This window comes from Equus caballus, chromosome 29 (assembly GCF_041296265.1).
Source record: "Equus caballus isolate H_3958 breed thoroughbred chromosome 29, TB-T2T, whole genome shotgun sequence".
Classification (NCBI taxonomy): Eukaryota; Metazoa; Chordata; class Mammalia; order Perissodactyla; family Equidae; genus Equus; species Equus caballus.
In genome coordinates, this window is record NC_091712.1 from 27051721 (window position 1) to 27077622 (window position 25902).

General features: G+C 36.1%; 1 protein-coding gene across 2 annotated transcripts in view; it reads right to left on the reverse strand.

The window, feature by feature from the left end:
- The window catches only part of PLXDC2 (plexin domain containing 2), a 412633-nt gene that overhangs the window by 137646 nt on the left and 249085 nt on the right, over positions 1 to 25902 (reverse strand). For both annotated transcript variants that reach the window (XM_070255121.1, XM_014737064.3), the window contains exon 6: positions 556 to 678. In XM_070255121.1, coding sequence (XP_070111222.1) covers positions 556 to 678 — 123 coding nt within the window. The remainder of the gene's footprint in view (positions 1 to 555; positions 679 to 25902) is intronic.

The following is a 25902-nucleotide window of genomic DNA, read 5'->3' on the forward strand; positions in this document are numbered from 1 at the left end:
TTTTGTCACTAACCTTGATCAACCGTAATAGGCTCTATTTCATACTTTAAAGTCAGGAAAACTTAATTTTCCTGTGTATTTTAACTATCCACCAACTTATATTTTTAAAAGGTGTGTTCTTATGGTACATGTAATTCATAAGGTTGGGAAATTTAATATCAATATACTATGCCACTTGCCTCTACTTGAAGATCAGAATAAAAAATTATCCCTATTTAGTTTTTTTAATAGGAAGGACTTATTGCAAATAGCATCAAATAAATGTGCTTTGTTCAGGTGTCATTTACAACAACTCATTTATTATAGTACCTAATAGATGTTAATAAACATTTGTTGAACAAATGAATGAACGAATGAGCGGCATTTGACCATATACTTTTACTCCACATATTAACGTTAAAGGATAACATTTGTCATCTCAGAGCATTTGCATCAAGAAGTTTATAAGTCCTTCTACCAAAAAACCCACCAAGATTACAAAAATATTAATATCAGTCTGTTGCTAGATATTAAAAAGTATACATTTAGTGAAAAAAAAGGCTAACAAATACATACCATTATCAAAATATCTGACTGTTGAATTTCTGGATACACTGGGATCAAAATTTGCCATTAAAGGTGCTATGTACTGTGTGGCTGTTAGCATTCGATGTACAACTTCTCCAGTGTATATGAAACCTAGAATTAGAAAAATAGGAAATATATTAAGAAAAAACCCAGGTAAAATTTTAATTAAAATATCTTCAACTCAATTGCAGTCATATTTTGAAAACAAAATATCATAGTAACTAAAAAAAAGGGAACATAATGTCTTAATGTCTGATGAACAATAATTGGGTAACAAATTCTCATATGATTTGGTAACTTGTAAACCATAAATTTATAACATGTACAATTTTGATTGTGGGAAAAGTGACTGTTATCTGGAAGAGATTATTAGGCTGAAAAGGCTAATTTTGTACTATAAGTAATTCAAACACTGAATTTGCCATTATGAATCCCTTGTTATTTTAACACTAGCCAAACATGCAAGACCTTTTTACAAATGAATGCCTTTTCTTGATGTTGAATTGCATTTTCTTAAACTGCAATCTAAGCTTAGGACATTTTAGAAACCCCACATGGATATCTTTCACACTAAAATGCAGAAAATGTTTTGGGCCTTTTTTTCAAAGTTGAAAGGACTCTAAACACCCATGGAAAAACTTGTACACTTCTCAGATTGCTCAAATCTTTATGATCCTAGCACCCTACCAAGTAGATAACGATTATATGTTTGTAGATAAGACGGTAAAACATTGATAATGCACAAATGCCTCTCTATTTAGAGAGTTATCAATGCCAGCCTATTCTAGCAGTTGGACGAGAGGGAATTTACTATGGAGAACTCTGTCTTGAACTAACCTTCAATAGCTCCTATGTTACAACCCTATCCACTTTCAATTATCCACACTGGGTTTATTTACTTTGTGGATTATCCATGACAAATTGTTAATCCTATACTGGCTTCTTGCCTCCAAGGTCTTTAGCTGCCTGGAAGGAGAGTCTGCTCAGGGAATGCTAACTAATTTTAATATTAATCTAAGAAATGCACAATTAAGAATGTGTATGCAAATGAGTGTGTGCTTGTGCATGCACACACATACATGAAATATTACAAAATAAAATCCAAAGCAAATTATTTGTGACAATGCAATCGTAATGTTTAGCCAATCATAAATTAACTAGACATCTGGGGTTATTCTAGATCATTTTTCTATTTGCATAAAAATTAATAAAATAAAACAAGCAAGATTTTTAAGAACACAAAATTAAATCTCTAAAAGTGTTAGAACTTTTGTTGTCTCACTTCATGTTTAAATAAAGCTTTCATTAGCTTATTGTGGCCTTTATTGTTTCAAATTCTCAGTTGTAATTTCTAGGTAAATTATTGGAGAATTAAATCTATAGTTATTTACTTTGAAATTAATTTCTTTCTAGCAATGTCCTCTTTCCTTTGACTTCCTTTGCATTTTTCAACAAAGGCATAATAGAATTCTAGCTATTCATCTTAAAAATATACTTTTAACGGGCCCAGCCCTGTGGCCCCACAGCCCAGTGGTTAAAGTTCCACATACTCTGCTTCAGCGGCCCAGGTTTATGGGTTTGGATCCTGGGTACGGACCTACTCCACTGAGCAGCCATGCTGTAGTGGTCTCTCACATATGAAATAGAGGAAGACTGGCCCAGATGTTAGCTCAGGGCTAATCTTCCTCAAACGAAAAAAAAAAAAAAAGAGGAGGATTGGCAAGAGACGTTAGCTCAGGGTGAATCTTCCTCAGCAAAAAAAAAAAAAAAAAAAAAAATTATATATATATATATATCTTTGTAACTAGTAAAATCTTAAGCATGTGTTTTAATCATGAGTTGCTCTTTGTTTCTCATTTGCTGAGCAATATCTTTCAAATAAATTCCCTATGTCTTGAGCAGAACGTTGTTCATTTGCAAATTCACATAGCTCAAGTGTACTAAGAATTATTACGATAGGATGACACAGTCATTGCTTTTATTTGATTTCCTCGTAGATTTTCAAAGCCATGCTCTTAATATGCAAAGTCCAATATCACATTGTAAAATTGTAAAGATGAAGAGTAACTATTGTTCAGGATCTATGATTTATGTTTTTCTCCTCTCCTCACCAGTATGCCTTTATAATTTCACCATTAAAATGGATACAAAAATTCTATAACTATGATCTTTTAAGGAAAAGATTGAATTATACTCAAAATGTCCTTTCAGGGTCAGCAGCTTTACAGGAACTTCCCTAACTCTATATACGCCACGTACTAATAGAAGAAACTTTGCTTGATTTGAAGAATAAAGAAGGCAGTAATTCAAGGCAGTAAGATAATTTAAAATCAATACACAATTCATTCTCTAAAACAACTGTGTAAGAAAAGTTGCAGCAAATCCTAGAAAAACAGAGTTACAAAATGCACAACCATAGATGATTTCAGATACTTAATTCTTACTGTTAGTATTTAAAATAAATAAGATGTATATATTTGTCCTGAATGTTCCTACATAGGTTTGGCAAAAAGGTATTCTCCACTCTCTATAAACCAATTTTCAGATCATGGGAATCATTAAAATGCTGCTTTCTTTCATCAGGAAAAAGTTTTCCGGAATTACAATTTCTCACATTTCAAAGGTGAAACCGCAAATTGTTCCCAAAGAAGTAAGTAAAAATATGGAAGAACTTGTTAATATTTAAAAGCGATAATTACAATTTGTGATTCTTCTATTTTTGTAAAATTAAAATAAATTATAATTACTGTTACTAGGAGTACTACAATTGCCACAACCATTATTAACAAGAAACAGCTACTAACACGTCTTCCACTACTACTAACGTACCACCAGCGTTAAGACCACCACCACCAACAATGTGAAAAACGATCCAAGGATGCAAAAACCCCACTACTCTGCAAAATGAGTTTAATTTTGCTAATTCAGAGAATACTTGTTTGTTTCCCTTAGCCATATTGAAAGCCGATGCCTATCAATATCTCAGGTGAGTTCTTAGTATCTAAGAAGTCAACGCTTGACTGCAGCGATCGTCTCTGCTTAGTTCTCCTTACATTCCTAGACTTTGAAAATATGACTTCAGGGGCCAGCCTGGTGGCGCAGCAGTTGAGTTTGCGTGCTCCTCTTCCGTGGCCCGGGGTTCACGGTTCAAATCCCGGGTGCGGACCTACGCACAGCTTGGCAAGCCATGCTGTGGCAGGCGTCCCACACAAAATAGAGGAAGATGGGCACAGATGTTGCTCAGGGCCAGTCTTCCTTAGCAAAAAGAGGAGGATTGGTGGCGGATGGTAGCCTAGGGCTAATCTTCCTCAAAAAAAAATCATTTCAGCAGTAGGTGGTTGAGTGGAGAGAAACCTTGCAGGCCTGCTGAGAGCAGAGACCTATAATTAGGTGTTGAATTAGAACCAGCTATGCAAATTAGAGTCTTTTAGGCAACAAAACTTCTCCAAAGTTTCAAAGGCACTCGCAGCTACTGATATCTCATTTAGACATTTACTTCTTTTCTTTAGCTGTCTTGGGCATGTCCTGCAGTAGGGGAAAAATTATTTCATTTTTCTGGTCTCTCACTTTGTTTTTTGCTGAGGAAGATTGGCCCTGAGCTAACATCTGTTGCCAATCTTCCTCATTTTGCTTGAGAAAGATTGGTCCTGAGCTAACATCTGTGCCCATCTTCCTCTATTTTATGTGGGATGCCACCACAGCCTGGCTTGATGAGCAGTGGGTATGTCTGCACCCGGGATCTGAACCTGAGAACCCAGGGCCACTGAAGTGGAGTGCGTGAACCTACCTACTACTCCACTTGGCTGGCCCCAGGTCTCTCACATTTCGAGGTAATTTAAGCAACATATTTCTATTGTTTTTTTCAAACTTGTTTGTAGTCATTTGAAGGGCTAATCATAAAATGTCCCCTTTGCTCACTCTGTCTTTCTAGTTTAAACAGATTCATCTCTCTAGTAATAAGATTTGTGAAAAAGTGTTTTTTACCCAGATAATTTAGTACCAGGAAAGGCACCTCCATTTAAATGATCCAAGTAAGAGAAGCAAATATGTTTTGCTTTTTGAATTTCAAATAATAGCTAACACAGTGCACTTCTCTTCTGCCTTAACTGCCAGTAAACCTAGAATGGAGTTCTGAACTCAGCTGCAATCAGCAGCTTTGCTCTTGCACCTGGAAGCATCTCTTTGGGCTGCCTTCTGTAGAGGTCTCTGGTCAATTGACTAACCTAGTGTTAAATCTGGGAAGCTATCAAGTCATTTGGGGATCCTATCATTGTAAGTTCTGGCCTGAACAAACCCCACTCAGTCATTATGTATTTATTAACCACAAGGATGTACTTACCAACCACAAATATTATTGTGATCATTACTGAAGTTAACCCACATCAATACAGGCCTTTACTGATCACATCATTTTCATGTATTCTCTTCATCGGATCCTTACAATAACTTTGAAATGATGGTACTATTATTATTATTTCCATTAATTTAACGAAGGATGTCATAAGGCTGGGTAAATTGCCCAAAACCACATGGCTAGAATTAGTGTTCTGATTCCAAATTTCATGACCCTCTCACAATACATTTGAGAATTCATTATGTGTCCAGAACGAAATACTCTCCCTCAGAGGATTTCATACTTAAGGAGTTTGAGGAAGAAAAGAACTGTTTTCTGTGTGAAAATTCCAACACCTATACCTTACAGCAGAGTTGTAGCTCCCTCAAATCCTGTACTTTTATTGTATTGCTTCAGCTTCTGTTGTTTTCATTGGTAAATTGTACAAATAAGTTTAAATTAGATTCCGCTATTACAGCCAACCAAATGGGACTTAGATTGGCAAAGAATTTATTTAATGTTAGAATTAAATTATTTCCTAGTTGTGAGACTAAGTTACTTGACCTCTCTGCGTCTCAGTTTTCTAATCTGTTAAATGGGGCAGTGATGGCATCAATATTGGGTTGTAGTGGTTGAAGGAATTGATACATGAAGATCACTTAAAAACAGTGTTTAAATAAAATCTGTGGAAAACAACCAATCAATTAAATTCCCTCTATTCTTTATCTCCTGAAGTCTTTTTCTGTCTAACGTATCCTAGTTGATTAGACATACATCAGAATGTTTATATGACTTCAAAATTGTGCTTCAGACTCAAATGGTAAGACAGGTGTTTCTTTGCATTATTCCAGCTTGGGTTAAAGTACACCACTGACCCCAGCCACAAGGCAACAGATAACAAAAAGCCTTCCTGTCCAAAGTTCTACATTTGATATATCTTGCCTTCATTCTGATGGAATAAATGTTCTGTAAAAATATTAATTCCTATTGGTTGCAAATCATTGTTTCATTTAATTGGAAGTGTCATAGTAATAAAGGAAGCACGAAGAGGCTATAATTGCCTGTGAAATACTCTGCAAAACTTTAATATGTAAAGGGTTATATATTAAATATTCTACTTCATCATCCTTCACTTGATATTTGTGACCCCAGAGGAAAGGCTGGAGCTGATGGCTATGCCTCTACGGCCTTGAGCACTTACAGTTAAACGCTATCTTTAGAATACAAATGACAACGTTGTTGCCACTATTGTCACCTTTATGTTGTGTGTATTAGGATCCCTACACACAAATCAAAAGGATCTGAAATTTACGGTCTTTTATCCATGGGGATTTAGAGAACAGATTCCTCACAGATCCCTCATTAGCCTTATACACGGTCTGTTCACAAAGACCTGAGTTGTTTAACTGGGAGGTGGTGGTGGTTACTGCTTTGTCAGTTGCTCAGTGTTTGTGGTGGAAAACTTGCTTGAAACAAACAAATGAAATCTGAGCATGACTCAACTTACGTTTTGCACAAAATGCCATTTTATGAATCATAATACATTCTCATATGCTATAAACTATCCTCTTTCAGACAAATACTTGTTTGTAATTCAGTCAGCCGTTTAAACAAAACCATATGTGGCGGCAATTGCTAATTTGAAAATTAAAAGTTGTGGTAAGTTATCTGGTAATGTAACTGTCTGCCAGCTGCAACTGTACAATGACAGGTTTCATGTAACAAGCTTCCTCTGGACAAAATTGTTGCTAGTAGATCTCGCAGTTCACTGTGAGGATATTGGTTTGTACATGCGTCCAAGGTGGTTAAAGAAAAAAAAGAAAAAGAAGCATTTCTCAAGTTCATGGTAGCTTACTAACCAATGGCTCCTAGGAAGCAACCCATAATAATCACCAAATATTTTCTCTCTCTAATTCCAACCAGCTGTCAAGATAAGATATACCAGCTATATTTTATACAGTAAAAATTATAAAATATATCACATCTCATAGACTCCTTTATTCCATTGGCTTAAGGCATCCTTGGGGACTGCAAATGACAACAAAGCCATCCTCTGGGGAAAAAAGCAACAAGTAATGACTTGGTTATTGGTTGCAAATTATATTCATGTAATTACCAATACAAAAATTTATGTTGACTATATAAAGTGCCTCTCTCCAACTCCAGAATGAAAGAGCAAGAGCCAGAATTGTGTAGTTGAGGTGAGAAAGAGAGACAAAAATCTATAACTTTTTCTTTCATTTTCATTTTGAACTACTAACAAAAATTTAGCCTATAGTTCTTGCTTTCTCCATCTTGTTTCTCCAATACATCAATGTAACTTGTTCTTAACTCATGTTAATTCCTAGTAGCCACTGAAAACAGCACCTCTTTCACCCCCCTCAAATGCTTCTGATTATCTAGTATTTCCAGATAGGTCCATTCACACTGCAGACAGTGAATGGCGCCCCCTGGAGTTGTGTCGTGCAGGAACTACGTAGCTTTTCATGGAGGCACAGGACTACTCTTGTTTACTTGAAAATCAAGTTCATCCCTCTATTCAGACCAATCCAGGTAATAGTTCAAGAGCCTTACTCTTACATGGGAAAGAAGGGGAGGGTTGCTTTGAATTATTTATGCTCCCAGACTGAGAATTCAGGGATCCTGTTGTTAAATGTTGGACTCACATGTGGCAGCTAAATTATAGGTAGGAGTCAGTTCCCAGTCCTTGGTTTGTGGGTATGCTGACCCATATTTGCGAAGCCTCTATCTTGAATCACACCTAGTATCTTAGACTCTGCACCGTTCTAGAAGACAACTACTTGTCTTCCTGACCTATGAATATCAGCTCCTATTGGAATTTCTGCCCATCTACTGGGACCTAAATAATCCCTTTGTACCTAGGACAGCTCTCAGTTATCAGCTGGGCGTCCATCCAGGCCCTGTCCTGCTCTAGAGAGGGCGCCCATGCCTCCCTGTGGCTTTCACTCCTCCCCAGGGCCCCCCATCTGCCATGAGGAACAATGATAACTATCCCTCCCTTTTCTAAGGACTTAAAAACTGTTAGTGAAATCCATTTTTAAAATGTCTGGAAACAGCCTGGAAGGAAGATGGCCAAAGGTAAAGGCCAGCTTAGGGTAGGGGCCTTTTTTCTACATTATCAGACCTTACTGTACTTATTGAATAGTCTGTAGTACTGCATGTCTTACTTTAAAAATCAGGTAACTTTAAAGTAAAAATATTACATAGCAGGGGAATACCTCATTTGGATTCTTACCCAGAATTATAGCCTATCCAGTCTCTAGTTTACAGAACAAATTTTATTCTACATTTTTTAAATTATAATTATACTTTCCCACCTTGTTTAGACATTCCTAGGAGAGACAGAAATCTCATTCCTGAGTTTTACCAGAATACATCCAAGTCGGGTCATGAAATGCCTTGAATGTATTGACAATCTCTTCATTGTCCCTCCCTTTTCAGTGCAAGAGAAATACCATTCATCTAGACAGGAAAGAAGCTAAAAGGCAGTGGAAGAGCTTTGCTTTCTCAAAGGCAGCCATCTGCATTGCACCACCAGTCCCAAAGCAAGGCCTATTCCTTCCTTTTTTCTCCAGATAACTAAAAGATCCCAATTGTTGGCTCAGCTGGTTTGGGTTTTAATGCCTTAGCATTGAACTTATAGATCCAGTCTAGTGTCATATATATACTGCTTCAGATAGATAGATAAACTATAAACTGTATGTAAGCATAGCATGTCTACACATATATGTACACACACATATAACACACACACAAACACACACATATGCATTTCTTTCCATGAGGAGTCAGTGTGAAGTGGAAAGGCCTATATTTGAGTTCTTCATCCTTTACAAGGTGTATGATCTCATATCATCACTTACTCTCCTTCAGTTGCAATATCTTCTACAAAACTAGGCTAAAACTAACTCCTTTTAAACAACATTGTTATGTGCATTAATCAGTGAAAAGGGGCTCTACAAACATAGCTGCAGTTCCGCATTCAGCACATATATATCGAGCATCTGCATTGCTCTGACATCCTTTTAAAATCAGAGCTCTGCAGAGGCTCCCTCTGCAGCCACATTGATTCCTCTCCTCGTCTGCTCTTGATCTTGGCGGTCCTATGGTCAGCCTCAGCCCTCTAGTATTTCCCACTTCTGGGAAACATATTCTCTTTTACAGTCTTAGAATTGTGATGGTAACTACATTTTCTTAGATGTTTTAGTAGTCTCATTCCTTAAGGTGACGCATGGTCAGTGAGAGGGAGAAAATAACCATAACAAAAGAGCATTGATCCAATTGTATATTCATATTACACCGCGCACTTTGTGCTTTCAATATGCCCTACAATTTGAACACTCAAAACACTAGATGCTGAAAGAAAAACTCACTCTATTTGAAAAGAGAAAGGAATTTATATATTGGCTTTGTTTTTATAAACATACATGTGTGTATACATATACACATGCATGTATATAAATACACACATACATGTATGCACACACATTATATATACATACATAGTACATACACACATGTGTGCATATATACAGAGAGAGAGAGAGCATCTTAGAGTACATAGATTTTGTCAATCAACATAAAACACATATTAAGTATCTTAAAATCTGAAGCACAATAAAATCCAGTCAAATTACTTCCTCTGAAAGCATTTTAGGCATGGTTTCACCCATTTTGCTGATCCAGATGCACAGACCCATCAATATCTTGGTTAATACCACCTAGATTGAGCTTTTCAAAAATGCATTTTTTTCACAGACTCTTACATAAAATTTATCAACTCGATCTTAGGAAACACTGTAATTACTGAGAGCAGTGAGAGACTGAAAGAAGCCCTAAGACCTTCTTTCCACAGCCAAGCCTTCTATTTCTCTCCCACTCTCTCCCTCACATGAAAAGAAAAAATCAACCACAACCACCAAAAAGTCAAGTTTATTCAAGGTCATCTCTTCCTAGTGTTGACTCAGTGGAGGAGTTATTAGAATATATATTCTTCCAGTAAAGTTACTGTATAGAATTACTTGTATTCATTTGTGGATATGGTCATTGAGGCCAAAAAGTAGAATTTGGTTACAATTACCATACATCTCACAAATTATATCCTGACTCAAAAGTTAGAGATTCTGCTTCCTATAATCCTACTTTGAAAAAATTTGACTGAATATATTTATTTTGATCAAAATACTGACACAGCATTTTCCTTTGACCTTAGGAGATTTTGCAAGTACTGTTTAGATTCTAAAATTATTAGATACACATTCAAACATTCATACACATTCAAATATGGATATTTTGTGATGTCGAACCAATTTCTATTTGTTCACATATGTGACCGTGTATTTTAATAGTTTTAAAAATAAATCTTAAAACGATAAACTTCATAATATATGCAAAGACTATGTACTTATGCATATATGAATAAATAAGTAATGAGCACTCAAGTATCAGTTTATCTACCAGCCAGGATAGAAAAAATACAATAAAGCACAAATATGGTCTTCAAAATGCACTGTTTTCCTCCCCAGAATTTTTTGTTTATCATCTCTTTCCTTTTCTTTATAGTTTTTACACTATGTTTGCATCCCTAAAGATGATCAACTTTGCATATGTTTAGACTTTAAAATAATTGAATTGTATTGTAAGTATTCTTCTGAAAGTTCCTATTTTTTTTAAATTTACATTCCCGAGAGAATCATCCCTACTGTGCATGTAGCTGTGTTTCATTCATTTGTCACTGCTCTATCGTATTCCACTATATGAATATGCTACAATTAATTTACCCATTAGACTCTTGAGGATATTCATACCGTCTCAGTTTTTTGCTCTTACAAATGGTGCTACCATTAAAAAATTCTACATATGCCCTGTACTGTTATATGCTTATATGTACAAGATTTTCTAATGTATAAACTTAGAAGTTATGTGGCCAGATCTCAGGACATGCACATGTGCAACTTCACCAGATAATGCTGAATTGTTTTTCTAAGCAGTTACACCAATTGACACACCTACCATTACTATACACATATTCGTACTATACACATCAAAATTTGATATCGTCACACTTTTAATTTTTGCCAATCTGGTAGTTGTGAAATTATATTGCATTGTGGCACTTATTTACATTACTCAATTAAAATTGTTCAATTACACTGATTAATGACATTGAAATTAATATTAACTTCATATTTCAGGTACATATGAAATTCAATATTTTTTTCAGAAGCTCATCTGTCATTGTAGTTTCCTTTTCTGTGAAGTGCCTGAAAATATTTTGCCCTTTTCTTTTTGATTTCTAGGTCTTGTTTTTCCAGCTTTTCCAAAAAATAAATAAATAAATTCTAGATATCACATGTGGTGTGTGCTTTTTGTTCATTCTTAACATGTTTCCTTACTCTGAAGTTATAAAGATATTCTTTCCTATTCTGATGGTATACATATATTCTTCTATTATTCTCTAAATACTTTATAAATTTACCCATCACATTTTTTTCTTCCATCTAATTTTTTTTTTTTTTGAGGAAGATTAGCCCTGAGCTAACATCTGCTGCCAATCCTCCTCTTTATGCTGAGGCAGACTGGCCCTGAGCTAACATCCGTGCCCATCTTCCCCTACTTTATATGTGGGATGCCTACCACAGCATGGCTTGTTGAGTGCTACCGTGTCTGCACCCGGGATCTGAATTGGCGAAGCCCGGGCCGCTGAAGCAGAAGGTGCGAACTTGACCACTGTGCCACCAGTCTGGTCCCCATCTAATATATTTTTTGAAGGGTATAAAATATGGTTAATTGGTGTGTTTCTTCTATAGGGATAGCTTACTATAAATTTTTGGAAATTTCATCCTATCCTCACTGACCTGCAATATTAATTTAATCAAGTCTAATGTTCATAATCTATGTGACTTCTCCTGGAGTCTCTATTCTGATGCACTGTTCAGTTTATTTATCCCTGTGCAGAGTCACGATGCTTTATTACTATGCGCTCATACCTGGTATATCAAGAGCCCATCAACCATGAACTATCTGTCTTTGCCTTTAAGAATGGCTGACTATCCCTGGTCCTTTGTTCTTCCATATACACTTTGGCATTAGTTTGTCAAGATATATATACACAGGCTTGAAAATAAAACAATCATGTTAGATTTTAACTGAAATTGCATTGAAATTGTAAGTCAGTTTTGGAGGAATTCACAGCTTTTGATTTTGAGTCCCCCCCACCCATGAATATGGTACAGATCTTTATTATTTTGGTATTCTTAGATATCTTTCACTACTTTTAAATTAATTTTCTCAAAAATGTCCTGTACATCATTTTTAGATTTACTCCAATTTACTTGTCTTCTTTGAAGCTATTATTATTGAAAGCTTTGTTTTCAATTATATTTTCCAACAGTTTGTGATGGCATTGAGAAATGCAATTGATTTTGTATATTGGTTTTATTTTCAGCAATCTTGCTCAATTCCCAAACTAATTCTAATAATTTGTACACTTTTGAGGGCTTTTCTATGTTGACAATCATATCATTTGAAAATAATGAGAATATTTTTTCTTTCTAATCATTATGGCTTTTCTTTCTTTTTCACTGGTTATATATTATTTTAATGCATAAACAATAAACTCATTTTAAAATAGATATCTAAATGATACAGTGAAATCTGTAGAACATGAAGGAAACACAATTTAGAATCTAACTAAAACAATTAGCACAAAGATTTTATAGGACTGAAAAAAAATATTTTGCAAATCTTTTAGATGGAATGTCGCTGCTAAAGAATAACAATTTCGATTATTTCTCCTTTGTATTCTTCCTACTTCTAGAAATTCACACACACCTTAGAGAGAGATAGGTAAATTTCTCTCAAGCCATGAAACTGTAGATATCTGAACTCTTTACTTCTCTTGCTACTTCATTGAACGTTATTTTTCCAGTTCCTTGACAACATTTTTACTTCAATTAAATCCTTAACATTTTACTATCCAACCAAAGTAAAGCAGTAGGAAATGCTATTCTCAAAAGTGCCTCATTTACTTCTCAGCTGACTGCGCCTTTGACCAGAACAATACTTACTGGGAACAGGCAGAAAAGGGTATGGAGCAAAGGAAAGGCAGACAATTGAACCACAATGCAGGGACCAGCCCGGACAGCTAATGAGCAATGCTCCACCCCTTCTAGTTTAACTGGTACAACCAGTAGAAAAAGACCTTCCAAGGGCGGCCGCAACATTGTATCGCCTCCCAGGGAAAATAAAAGAGATTCTTAGACTCTTTTTTCAACACCTTTACATTTATATCTACCAAAAACGTTCAGGTGCAAAGCTATCATCTTCTTTGGTTGAAAAGAAGCACTTCTCCAAGGGGACTGTGGGAAGGCACGGAAGATATACTGTAATTGATAACCTGGTTTTCTGATACGTTAGCTTCTGTGGAAGAGCAGCAAGAACCTCGTCGCAAATGTACTTTTGTGTAACTGGTTCGGACTAATCAGAACTGAAGAGACAAATTTTTGTATTTCATTTTGTGTCTGCTAAGGCAGACGATGAAAAGGTTCACTGTGCTGGGAGGAATTCTTACCTTGGACATTCATCTCCAGTCCGTATTCAATGTGAGAGTGGAGCAGCCAAGGTGGCTACAGCTAGCATTTGGCCTGGATGACATAACACAGCCGTAATAGTGCACCTCATATAAGTGCCCAGAGCTCAGTGAAACCAGGGTAAGCCGATATTCAATCAGACATCAGCGCTGAAGTAATGCCCCTTTAAGTCTTTTCAAATAAAAATGAATAATGTCTTAATCTTTCCACAAATTTGGGATACAGGAGGCATGGGGAAACAGATGAAATTTATGAGAGTTCCTTGTTCGGGCTTGAACATTTCCTTTTTCATACATTGCCATTGTCAGAAATCCTACACAGGTACTTAAAGGCCACTAGCTCTCTCTTTCCTATTTAAACCTTCTCTCAAGAAAAATTTAATGGGTTATGATGCACTACAGTGTGAATGGTATATAATCTTTACCGAGTTATCCCCTCCAAGTTAGTCAAGTATTTACATGTTGTTGAGGAAGATGACCCCTCCTCAAGCTAAAGAAATGGTTCTCTGTTGTTGCTACCAACAATGGGCTGAACTCACCCCAGTGAGCGTCTACTCACTGCTGACCTTGGGTGCAGGGTCGGCACAGGTCCCCCACTAATCCTGGACCATCCTGCAAAATGTGGAGGCTGAAATCATGGGTCACACAGCCCCTCAGGTGGCCATGACCATCTGCTGTAGGCTCTGCCATACTGAAGGCTTTTGAAGACTTGTCACTCAACACAATCACACCACAACTGTGGGTTACAGATGTGGGAGTGACATGCTAACCCTCTGGCTTATGCACGGACACATGGCTACTGCCCAATGACTTTCCAAAAAATTTACACAAACCCCCAATTTCATTAGATCTAGTCATTCCAGAGACACATATTTGAGGAGTAAGTGGTAAAAAAAAAAAAAATTGCACTGTGGGTTTGTTTCATCTCCTTATTAAATAAGGTTTTACTCATAGGTGGGCCAATTTACTCATCTTCATATACGCTGCTAGGCTTAGCACAGTTTCTGGTATATAAGTAAAAAACTGGGTTTCAGGAACGAGAACTGTTGCATTTCCAAATGCCACAGCTTGACATATGAAATCCTTCCTGCTCTGGTCAGCCTGGCTCTTGAACTTTATCTCCCACCTCTCCCCCACATGTACCCTGTGCTCCAGCTACTCACAGCTCTCGCAGTGCCACGGGTTTTATGTATTTTCACATGCTGTTTTTTCTGCCCAAAATACGTTTCCTCCTTCTGTGCCCTGAAAAATCCTATTCATCTTTCAAGCTTCAATTTAAACATCTCCTCTTCTGTGAAGGCTTCTTTTATCCTCTCCAAACCCAGAAGATCTGATTACACCCTTTTGTGTTCCATTTCTGTGCTCATTCAGACTTCTATGATAGGTCTTCTCACACTGAGTTACAATTGTTTATTTTCACATCCATCCCTGGCCTGTTCCCCTCTCCTATCACCTGTTACAGACCCTCGAGGACAGGGACCATAACTTTTTCATGTTTGTGTCTCAACACAGTATCTGACAGTCATTCATGTACCCATCAAATTCACAAGCAATTATTGAAGGCTCAGTATGTTTGAAGGATTACACTAACCATCACGGTTAGAGTGCGGAGGACATTCTCTGAACTTCATGGAGAATGGTGTGTGATGAGGCTGGGGAACCACAGTCAAGGGTCAGACTGTGGGAGGCCAGGCTGGCCACGGCAAAAGTTTGGGGACTTTTTCCCCAAAGGCAAAGGGAACACATTGAATGGCTGAGGCAGAAACTTAACATGACCAGATTTGCTTCATTAGAAGAGCATTCTCTTCTAACGAAGAGAATAACATCATGTTCAGGAGAGTGTTTATTTCCAGAGAAGAAGAGTGGAGACTACACGGAGAAGAGATACCAAAATGAAACTGTGTCTGTTTTCTTCCCCTTTCATTCTAGATGTTGGGTACACAAGTGTTTTCTACAAGTATATTTTTTGTACAGCTGGAATATTTCAAAAAATGTTTTAAAGTTTATTCAGACAGAGTATAGACAATGAGTAAGGAAGATTCATACTTGAAATAAGGTGAATAATCCCGTCTAGTTCAATAATCCATGGAAAAATGGAATGGGCTGCACAAGGAGTGAGGTGGACAGAAGCAGACATGTCAGACGGTTTTTCAGAAGTAGAAGCAAAGTCCAGATGGTTTATGAGATACAGGGGAGACTGCTGAGGAAGGAGTCAAATGGAAGATGATGATGCCATTTTGCTCTCATGGAGCAAAAGTGAAATCTAGGCTAGTTTCAGAATAAAAGCGTGCCAGCAATCTAACTCAACTTCTCTCACTCATATGCAACCACAGGTGTCACAGCAAAGGGGGCCAGATGCTGGTTTTCTAGCCCAGAACTTTCTCTGCTGAGTCAGTTGTCTTCACATCAAGCCCTTGTGCACTGAGGCAAGAACCTTGGGGATCTGGCATAATCAGATTCCTTTGTCGGGTAAGCACCACTTTAAGGCTTACAAATGGGAGGGATTGCCTGCTAATTTAACCATGAAACTGGATTTGTATCTCTGCCCCAGATAAGATGAGGATGCATGGGCATGCATAGATAAATTACTCTTCAAGGAACTAAAAGAGTCACTTAAAGGTCACTTACTTATTCCATTTTGACTTGTCATTTTCTGTGGTCTATAGAAAACCTTAAGTAGAACCTAGCATAGATGACAAATGTATCTATTTTCCTGCTGACAACGTATTTTCTGCAACATTAGTATTGTGAATACTTCATAGTATATGAAGAGATACAGCAAATATATTCCACGATAAAGATTTTCTTTCCAACTTTGATACAGGCTATTTTTGGAGTAAACTAAGGCAGCATAAGTATTGACATAATGTTAAATAAACACAAAGCAATAAAATCACCATATTTAAAAACCTATAAAACAGAACAGTATGAATGTTATAAATATACACTGACAGAAGTCTTGTTCAGAGGCTTCGCAACCTAATACAGACGAACAAATATGAGAGCCTAAAAAAGTCACTAAAGATCCTCACTGGCTATTCTCCCACTGAAGCCAGTGTAATGGAGAGAAAAACATGGAGTCGAAACACAGGGGAGAATTGCTTTTTCAGGAAGAGAGTAATAAAGAGTAACAATAAAGTTTACAATGAGGATAAAGAGCAATTTGAAATCCAAAGTGAGGCTAGGGGTAGAGTGAATACTAAGACTATTGTCTATTTTCATAAGTGAACAATTTAAGTTTATATCTCCCTGTTGTTCGGTAAGTGAAAGACTCAGTGAGAGACTGTCAAGTAGAATTCAAGTGATAATCAAAATGTTGCGAAGGAGTGTTAGAAAATATTTGAATGTATACATTAGAATCTGTGAACTTCCTGGATATCAAATACTTCTCAGAAAATTTGTCCTCTGGGAAAATTAATTTTCCCACAAGAAAGGGTAACCATGAAATTGGCACTCTAAGATCTCACGCAAAGTTTGCAAAAATACTTGGTTGTGTCTTCCTTTTTTTTTTTTTTTTTAAATTGTAGTAAGAACACAACATGAAATCTACCCTCTTAACACATTTTTAAGTGCACAATGTAGTATTTGTTAACCATAGACATAATGTTGTACAACAGATCTCTAGAACATATTCATCATGCATGACACATTGATTACCAACTCCACAGCTCCCCCTCTCTCCAGATCCTGGCAACCTCCATTCTACTGTTTGCTTCTATGAGTTTGACTATTCTAGATACCTTATATAAGTGGAATCATGCAGTATTTGTCCTTCTATGAGTAGCTAATTTCACCCAGCCTCAAGGTTCACCCATGTTGCTGCATATGGCAGGATTTCCTTCCTTTTTATGGCTAATATTCCATTATATGTATATGCTATATTTCTTTATCTACTCATCTGTCGGTGGACATTTAGGCTGTTTCCACATCTTGGCTATTGTGAATAATGCTGCAGTGAACCTGGTGGTGCAAATATCTCTTCATGGTTCTAATTTCAATTCTTTTGGCTAAATACCCAGAAGTAGGATTGCTGGATTGTATTTTTAACTATTTTAGGAACTTCCTTACTCTTTTCCATAGCAGCTGCACCATTTTACATCCCCAACCACAGTGTACAAGAGTTCTAATTTCTTAACATTCTCACCAACATGTATCTTTTATTTTTTTTATTAAAGCCATCCTTTAATAAAAAATAAAGCCAGGTGCGAGATGACATCTCATTGTGATTTTGTTGTGCATTTCCCTAATGATTGGTGCAGTTGAGCATCTTTTCATGTACCTGTTGGTCATTTGTATATCTTCTTTGGAGAAATGTCTATTGAAGCCTTTTGCCCATTTTTTAATCAGGTTGTTATTTTGATGTTGAGTTGTAGGAGTTCCTTATATCCTTTGGATATTAACCCCTTACAAAGATATATAGTTTGCAAATATTTTCTCCCATTCCGTAGGTTTTCTTTTCACTCTACTGATTGTGTCCTTGGCTGTGTAGAAGCTTTTTAGCTCAGTGTAGTGTCATTTGTCTATTTTTGCTTTTGTTATATGTTTTTTTGGTGTCATATCCAAAAATCATTACCAAGCACAGAGTCATGCAGCTTTTTCTTCTATGTTTTCTCCTAGGGGTTTGACAGATTCAGTTCTTACACTTAAGTTTTTAATCTATTTTGAGTTGATTTTTGTGTATGGCATAAGATAAAGGTTTGATTCCATTCTTTTGCATGTGGATATCCACTTTTCCCAACAACATTTGTTGAAGAGACTATCATTCCTCATTATGTATCTTGGCACTCTTGTTGAAGATTAGTTGATGATATATGCGTGGATTTATTTCTGGGCTCTCTATTCTATTCCTTTGGTCTGTAGGCAATCTTTACGCCAGTACCATACTGTTTTAATTACTGTAGCTTTATAACATATTTTGAAGCCAGAAAGTGTGACGCCTCTGTCTTTGTTTTTCTTCCTCAAGATTTTTTTGACTATTCAAGATCCTTTGTTCACAAAGGATCTTGTTTTTTCTATTTCTGTGAAAAATGCAATTCTGATTTTGATAGAGATTGCATTGAATTTGTAGATAGCTTTGGGTGGCATGGACATTTTAATATTAACTCTTCCAATCCGTGAATGTGGAATGTGTTTCCATTTATTTGTGTCTTCTTCCATTACTTTCGTCTACATTGTGGTTTTCCACGTACAAGTCTTTCACCTCCTTGGTTGTTTCTTCCTAAGTATTTTCTATTTTTGATGCTATTGTACATGGAATTGTTTTTGTAATTTCCTTTTCATATAGTTTGCTGTTAGTGTACAGAAACACAATTGGTTTTGTATGCTGATTTTGCAGTCTACAACTTTTCAATTTATTTATTAGTTGTAACAGGTTTTTTTGTGCAGTTCTTAAGGTTTCCTGCGTATAAGATCATATCATCTGCAAACATAATTTTACTTTCCCATTTGTATGCTTTTTATTTCTTTTTCTGGCCTAATTGCTCTCACTGGGAAATGTAGTGTTTCACATTAACTGATTTTTATATGTTGAAACTTCTTTTCACATCACAGATAAATGCCACTTAGAAATAGTTTATGATCATTTCAATGTGTTGTTGAATTTGGTTTGCTAGTATTTTGTTGAGAATTTTTGCATCTGTGTTTATTATGGATATTGGCCTTCAGTTTTCTCTTCTTGTAGTGTCTTTGTTTGACTTTGGTATCAGGGTAATGCTGGCCTCATAAAATGAGTTTGCAAGTGTTCTCTCCTTTTCAAATATTTGAAAGAGATTAAGAAGGTCTGACGTTACTTATTTGTTAAACCTTTGGTAGAATTCACCAGTGAAGCAATCTGCTCCCGGGCTTTTCTTTATTGGGAGCTTTTTGGTTACTGATTCAATTTTTTTACTAATTATAGGTATGTTCAGATTTTCTGTTTCTTCATGATTCAATCTTGGTAGGTTTTATATTTCTAGGAGTTTATCCATTTTATCCACAAATAATTATTCCCAGTAGTTTCTTATGAGCCTTTTTATTTCTGTGACATTAGTTACAATGTTTCCTCTTTCATTTCTGATTTTATTTATTTGAGTCATTTTTTTTTTCTTATTTAGTCTAGCTAAGAGTTTCTCATTTTTTCCAATCTTTTCAAAAACCAACTCTTAGTTTTGTTGATTTTTCTATTGTTTTTCTGGTCTTATTTATTTCTGCTCTAAGCTTTACTATTTCCTTCCTTCTGCTACCTTTGAGCTTAATTTGCTCTTTCTCTACTTCCTTGAGATGTAATTTTAGGTTGTTTATTTGATACCTTCTTTTTAATGTAGGTATTCATCGCTATAAACTTTTCTCATAGTACTGCTTTTGCTAAACCTCATATGTTTTGGTACATTGTATTTTTAGGGGTTTTTTGTTTTTTTGGTGAAGAAGGTTGTCACCGAGCTAACATCTGTGCCAGTCTGCTTCTATTCTGTATGTGGGTCACTGCCACAGCATGGCGTGATAAGCAGTGTGAAGGTCCACACCCAGGGTCTGAACCCTCGAACCCTGGGCTGCCGAAGAGGAGCACACGAACTTAACCACCACGCCACTGGGCCAGCCCCTTGGTGTATTGTGTTTTCATTTCCATTTGTCTCAATATATTGTCTAATGTCTTTTTGATTTCTTCTTTGACCCACTGGATGATCAGGACTGTGTTATTTAACTTCTACATATTTGTGAATTTTCCAGTTTTTCTTCTGCTATTAATTAGTAGTTTCCCATCATTGTGGTCGGAAAAGATGCTTGATATAATTTCAACCTTCTTAAATTTGTTAAGACTTGTTTCGTGGCCTAACACATGATCTATCCTGGAGAATGTTCCATGTGCTCTTGAGAAGAATGTGTATTCCACTGCTTTTGGGTGGAATATTCTGTATATGTATGTTAAGTTCATTTGATTAATATTGTTATTCAAGTCCACTGTTTCCTTATTGATTTTCTGTCTCAATGTTTTATCCATTACTGAAAATGTAATACCGAAGTCCCTGCTATTACTGTATTCTTGTCTGTTTCTCCCTTCAGTTCATCCTTGTTTGCTTTATATATTTAGGTGCTTTAATGTTGTGCAACTATATATTTATAATTGTTATATTTTCCAACGACTTGACTCTTTTACCTTTATATACTACTCTTTGTCTCTTGTGACAGTTTTTGACCTAAATTCTGTTTTGTCTGATATAAGCATAGTCACCTTTGTTTTCTTTTGGTCAGCATTTGCATGGAATATCTTTTTCTATCCCTTCACTTTGAGCTTATGTGTATCCTTCAATCTAAAGTGAGTTTCTTGATGAGAGCAGATAGCTAGATCTTATTTTTTTATCCATTCAACATTAAGTCTTTTGATTAAGGAGTTTAATCCATTTACATTTAAAGTAATTATTGATAGGGAAGGACTTAGTATTGTCATTTGTTAATTGTTTTCCGTCTGGTTTGCAGCTCTTTTGTCCCTCTTTCCCTCTCTTGGTATCCTCCTTTGAATTTCACTGATGTTTTGTAGTGATATGCTTTGATTCCTCTCTCTTTTTCTTTTGTGCATCTTCTACATGTACTTTCTTTGTGGTTCCTATGGGCCTACATAAAACATCTTATAGTTTTAACAGTCTATTATAAGCTGATAACACCAATATTTGGTTATCCTTAACCAGTTTTAAAATGAAGTAAATATGTCCTTCCTGCAATGATAACAGTGTGATTCTTTACAATGTTTATCGATAAAACAAACATTTCACTTTGACATTTTTGGTTTAGCTTTTGAACTAAGCCAAACCCAATGTGTATATTTTACTCAGAGAACATCTATGGTCCAAGTGAAATATATTTTCTCTGAATGCCAAGACAATCGTTTTAAAAAAATCTAACACTGAATTTAAAAATGTACATATCTTTCAAATTACAAAACTTCATAACATTAGTTGCTAGTAAAAGAAATAATTCAGTTTTTTAAGTAAAGAGTAATGAATTTATTTTAAAAAGACATGAGGAATTCACCATCAATGTTAAAATAAATAAGCTTATGTGAAAGTACCAGAAAATGATAGAAGCATTTTATTACTTATTCCATTCTGTGTAACTTAAGTTTACAAGTGTGTCGCCCACACTAAACTTCATGTTCCTCTAGTGCAGGGAATGTGTTTGCCATTGTAACCCCCTCTGCCTCCTGCTCTGTGTAGCATCTAACAGGTTCTCTATAAGTGTTGGCTAATTACTACTGTGTGACTAAGAAGGAGAGTGAGTAATGAAAATGCATTTTAGCTTAGTTTGGTAGAATTATACGACATGCTAAGAGAATGACGGTGGACAAGGAGCCCAGTGAGGAGCCAGAGATGATTAGAATAATCCAGGTGGGAGGTGACACGGAACCTAACTGTTGGCAGCGAGAATGAAAAGGAAGAAATGGGTCACACAGAGTCTATGGGAAAAAAACAAAAGCAAAGTTGATCAAAAAGGGAAAAAGCAAGACAACTTTAAAAAGTAGATCCTGCAAAATGGAAGAAAAATGGAAAGATTGAGGAAAAAGGGAGCAAGCTTCAGGAGAGGAAATGTTGATTATCCAATCCTGAAATTCTCAGGGTCTGGCTGCATGGAGGAACAGTGTGGAGATGAGGAGATGCTGGATTTCACAGCATTCAGTGTGCAGAGGCAGGCCAGAGGACAAGGATGTTGAAGGAAGCCTTCATGATGGGTGAGAGTAAACATGAGCATGGAAGGAGCAACAGGAGGCCAGAGCAGGAGGGAATGAACCAGGAAACATGGTGTTGCAGAAATTCCAAAGAGGTGATGATTTCAAAAGAGGAGGGGTCGACAGCATAAATGCTCCCACTGAGGTAAATGAATAGAAAGAAAATTTCTGAACAGTCCATTCCTTGTTATTGCTTATGATAAAGATCACAGGAGAAAGAATTAATTTTTGGTGAAAGGTGATAATGAAACAGCTCTAAGTGGTGTGGTCTGTCATTTACTGCCTGTCTTGACCCAGCACTAATTTGCGTATCCAGTTTTCTCCCCAGGGTAGGCAAGATCAGGTCTTCTACCCTTCACGGTTTTTCAGTTCCTTCCTACATGCTCTCATCTATATTTCCCCTTCCTGGAGATCCCTTCTCCCACATAATCACACCTTCTCCTGTCAAAACCACACCTTCTTCTCCGGCTTTATCTTAAACACTTCTTCCTGAGCAATCTCTGTCCCTGCCAGGAAGATGTCTTGCATTCCTTTGAACTTTCATGTCCTTTTTCAACCTTCCCATTGCACTGAGAGTATTTTGGTGAAAATATATTTGTGTTTTTTGTTTCCTTTGCTAGACATATTAATCTCCCCCAGAAAAGAAGAAGGATCAGACTCAGCATTTACTACACCTCTATGAATGCTTGGAAAGGAAGCCTTGCTATACATTTTTCATTTATTCCTCCATTTATCGGTATGATGGCTGACTCAGGCCAGATGTTGTTTTGGGGGCTGGACACAGCAGTGAAAAGATGGAGAAGGTTCTGTCCTCTGGGAGCATACTTTCCATGTGCTGGAATTACACTGACTAGTGAAGGGACTTTCCACTTCTAAAGATTTATTACTCTAGGGATCATTTCCTAATTATAGTAGTATTTTAAGAATACATTTAAATATTCTCCACTGAGATGATCTTATAATTATTTTCCATCTGAAAGAAGATATCAGAAAGACTATTTCCAAATGGGAAATTACTGAATACAAGCATCATTAAAAAGAAAAACCTACAGATGAGAAGATATTTTCTCAGGTAAATTAATCAAACTGATCTCATTCTTTAGAGCTAAAGTTTACAAATACTGGGTTAGAGCATCCTAGAACAAGGAAGACTCTGTATAATAAGTTTTTAATGTTTTCAATGTATCACTGGAAATATAATTTAATATATCAACCTAGGAAAGAAGCTACTTTTTCACTCAAGGAGTAACAATATATAATATGCTCCAGTTGCCAATTTGTATGGAAACATTTAAAACCACTACATGCAGTCATTCCCATTGGAGGCAGCGACGTGTTACTTTATAAAAACAATGCATTATAAAAATGATGACATATTATCTTATGGAGACGATGCCCAAAACTCAATAGTTATTGCTAAATACATAGAAACAGGTGGATGAAAATACATCATAATTTTAAGGTTAACTGGTGTAAGCGGAAATTTAGGAAAACGTGATATTTTATTTAACAAAATCAAAGAAATGGAAATATTATAACTTCTCTGAATTATGGGATAGCATTTCAAATCATAATGGATGGGATTCCTTCTCATTTTTTTTTTTTTTTTTTTTTTACTGGGCAATTTATTGTCCCAGGAGTAGGAATGGTTTAAGTTTTTCTTTTTTCCTTTTCAGAAAAATGATCAAGACATTTGTTGATCTCAGTTCTGATTTGAGTTTTTCATCTCTTGTTTTATACACAAACAAACACAAGAAATCCTCCATCCACATATGACTTACTCTTGATTGCATAACTGAATCTATAAAATCTCTCTGTTCATTTTTTATTTATTTAGTTTTTTGAGGAAGATGGGCCCTGAGCTAACATCTGTTGTCAATTTTCCTCTTTTTTTTCCTCCCCAAAGCCCCAGTACATAGTTGTATATCCTAGCTGTAAGTCATTCCAGTTCCTCTATGTGGGATGCTGCCACAGCATGGTTTGATGAGCAGTGTGTAGCTTGCACCAAGGATTCACACCTGCAAACCCCAGGCCACAGAAGTGGAGCAAGGAACTCAACCACTCAGCCATGGGGCAGGCCCCCTATTTTTTGAATCCACCTGTGATCTGAACTTTGCATCTATCACAAACTTGATATCCACTGAATAGTTCTAAAAATAAAATAGGTTCAGGAGATCTATTTCTAAGTGCTCTTACCACAAAGGAAAAATCAATATAAAAATAAATAAATATAAATAAATAAGGCAGGAAGAAATTTTGGGAGGGGATGGGTTTATTTATAGCCTTGATTGTGGTGATGGTTTCACGAGTGAATATTTATCTCCAAACTCATGAAGTTGTATACATTAAATATCTACAGCTTTTTGTATGTCAATAATACCTCAATAAAGTGCTTTAAAAATAATAAAATAAAATAAGAAATAAAAAAATTAAGATAAGTCATATACTTAGAAGCTTCTAAAGGAAAAATATTAGAAGACTGGAGATGAACAGTAATTGGGAAAGATATCAAATAACATAGCCTCTATTAGGAAAAGGCCATGATGAGATTTCCTCTAATTTTAATAATGATAATTGCCTATACCCATTGTCTTCAAATACTGATGAACTGGTATGAGTCTTTTTTTGTCATTATATGATTTTACCTGACCTACCATGCACAGATTTTCTTCTTAATTGCTACTAACATCCTTCTCTTCTCCCTCACATAATATCTGCTCACTGTCTACTGCACACACAGCATTGGAGAGAGGACAGAAGAAACACAGGACTGCTATTATGTCTGTTCTGTGCCTTGAGTTTTATTCCTAATGCTTTATTAGTTCCGTTTAGGACAACATTTCCTGAAAATTGTAGGATGCCTTAGAGTTTTTAATCTAATGTAAATTTCCAAGAGGGAAATTTGCTATGTGGTAACCCCTAAACCTATCTGAGCAGGGATCCAATATTTTTTATGTTGCTGACTATCTCTAAGCCTTACAGACACAATGTGAGAAACACCACAGTAGAGTGAAAGGGTAGGGCAGAAGGATCCAGGAACGGTCACTGCTAATGCTGACCTGCTGTACTGCCAATTTTCCATTCAATGGTTATTTGTAACAAGACATAATCTGTCCATTTGAGAAAGATCGACCAGAGCATCTTGTTTAACAATCAGCTTTTGTCCTAAAGAGATTTGTCTATTCCCTGAATTATGCCCTCCCCTTTGATTATGACACCAGATTTTAAATTAAATTCTTTGAGCAAATAGATGAAGCAAAAGGAAGAAGCAGCTTTTCTTCAGTGAATTTCTAAGGATATAGTGAAGATTTATTTAAAATATTTCAAAGTCTGAGCAAGATATATCGGCAGATAATAGGAATCCAAGAAGTCTGATGGGGGAACTGCAAAGTATTTAACTTGTATCTGGAACTGTTTATAAAACCTAGTACAAAGATTAATCTAAAAGAATTATTAAAGATAATTTCCTTAGGAGTATCATATTCCTTGTGAAATTGTTTTCTTTTAGATAAATATATGCATCCTTACTTCTAAGAGGTAAATATCTTGAAATAATTTTCATTCTGAGGATATAAATCCAAACAGCAAAAGTCAAAATATTCATAAGTGAATGAACTCTAATATGAAAAATACCCTAAACTGAATAAACCCTTTTCTGCATTGGCGTCTGTTCACCAGGAAGCCTTCTGAAAGTCA